General features: G+C 39.1%; 1 protein-coding gene across 1 annotated transcript; it reads right to left on the bottom strand.

Annotated features, from left to right (window-relative positions):
- Positions 1 to 1,867: 1,867 nt before the first annotated feature.
- On the bottom strand, positions 1,868 to 2,296 carry LOC141629808 (putative mitochondrial protein AtMg00860). The gene has a single exon (XM_074442750.1). The coding sequence runs from the start codon at positions 2,294 to 2,296 to the stop codon at positions 1,868 to 1,870; it is 429 nt and encodes a 142-aa protein (XP_074298851.1).

A 2,296-nucleotide genomic window follows, 5' to 3' on the forward strand; every position in this document is an offset into this window, starting at 1 on the left:
TTAACTCGTCCTAAACAGATTAGGAAACCAACCCATATTATGGCAAATTGCCTTATTACAATCTTGCTAAGATTAAGAAAGAAACTATAAGGAAATAACAATACTACCTTAAATTTATTGACTAGAATTAGGAAAGCAAAAATAAGGAAACTAATAATCCTAAACACCTCCACCAGCACTGACATTGACTCTCCTTGGTTGGCGTGTTGACTTAGACGGACTCCAACCCGTCACTCTTGCTTCTGCATGCTATCATATTTACGATACTTGAGCCCATTTTGAAACCTTTAGAAATGTGAGTTACATTTCGACTAATTAAGACTTCATTTTCATTTTCTTCAAGTGCTCCTGCATCATTCTCCCCTTCTTTTTGAGAATTTGACCTCAAATTTTCGTCATCTAAGTACGGTGACAAATCTCCAACATTGAATGTCGCACTTACACCTCCATACTCACTCGGCAATTCTAACTTGTAGGCATTAGTCCCATAGCTTTCAAGTATCTTGAATGGTCCATCGGCTCTTGGCATTTATTTATTCTTCCTCTTGGATGGAAAACGTTCCTTCCTTAAGTGTAACCATACTAAGTCTCCAACTTTGAAAACAGGTTGCTTTCGATGTTTATTTGCTTTCTCCTTGTATCTAGCATTGGCTTTCTCGATTTGTGCTTTAACTTGTTCACAAACTCGAAGAAATGCAGCTTGTCTTTTCTTTGCTTCGAAACTCATCACATCCTTCTTTGGTATAGGAACCAAGTCAATAGGAAGATATGGATTCACCCCATAAACAATTTCGAATGGTGATCTTCCCGTGTCATTGACGGCGTTCGGTTGTATGCAAACGCAGCATGAGCTAACTTAACATCCCAATCTTTCGTACTCTTGCTAACCAAACCTCGTAACAAGCTTCCCAAAGTTCTATTAGTCACCTCGGTTTGTCCATCTGTTTGTGGATGCTGAGAAGTACTAAATTAACTTTGTTCCAACCAATCTCCATAATGTGTTCCAAAAGTAGCTTAAAAACTTAACATCTCGATCCGACACTATAGTAAGTGGAATACCATGTAATCGAACAATCTCTTTGTAATAAAGTTCAGCAATATTGGTAGCATAATCGGTTTTATGACATGGGATGAAATGTGCCATCTTTGAAAACCGATCCACAACAACCATAATCGAATCCTTTCCTCTTTGAGTTCTAGGTAAACCAAGTATAAAGTCCATACTTACCTCATTCCACAGTTGTGTAGGTACGAGCAGGGGCGTATAAAGTCCCTTATTGAATGTACTCTTTGCCTTTTGACACACCACACACTTAGCCACGATCTCTTGCACATGTTTGCTCATCTTTGGCCAATAAAAATGCTCACTCAAAATATCATTAGTATTGTTTACTCCAAAGTGTCCAGCTATTGCACCACCATGAGCTTCTCGGATCAAAAGCTCTCAAATTGGACCGTTGGGAATACATAATCGATTGCCCTTAAATAGATAACCGTCTTGAATAGTAAATAACCCTGTTGGCTTAATAATTTCTTTAGCGAAATCTGGATCAGTTTTGTACAGTTCTTTGATATGTTCAAACCCAAGCATTCTCGCATCTAACTCAATCAATAAAGTATGTCTTCGAGACAACGCATCAACAACAACATTAGAAGCTCCCGTCTTATACCTTGATGAGAAAGTAAAAGATTGTAGAAACTCAACCCATTTGGCATGTCTTGGATTTAACTTTTGTTGCCCATGAATATGCTTCAATGCTTCATGATCCGAATGTAATACAAATGGTTTTGGTCGCAAATAATGACCCCAATGATCCAATGCTCTCACAATTGCATAGAACTCCTTATCATAAGTCGAGTAATTCAATCACGCACCACCCAACTTTTCACTAAAGTAAGCTACTGGTCGTTTATCTTGCACGAAAACAGCCCCAATCCCAACTCCACTCGCATCACACTCAACTTCGAATAATTTATCAAAATTAGGAAGTGTTAAAACAGGTGCGGAGCTTAGTTTAGATTTTACCTCTTCGAATGCCTTCTCTGCACTAGGAGTCCATACAAATTCACCCTTCTTCGTCAACTCGGTTATAGGCCCCATGATTGTACTGAAATTTTGGATAAACCTTCGATAAAATGAAGCCAAACCATGGAAACTACGAACCTCAGTTGTTGATTTAGGAACCGGCCATGCCTTGATTGCCTCCACCTTGGACGGATCCATGCTCACACCATTCTCACCAACAATATATCCTAGGAACACCACGCTTGACACCATGAACGTGCACTTCTTCAT

Source organism: Silene latifolia, chromosome Y, assembly GCF_048544455.1.
Source record: "Silene latifolia isolate original U9 population chromosome Y, ASM4854445v1, whole genome shotgun sequence".
NCBI classification, from domain to species: Eukaryota; Viridiplantae; Streptophyta; class Magnoliopsida; order Caryophyllales; family Caryophyllaceae; genus Silene; species Silene latifolia.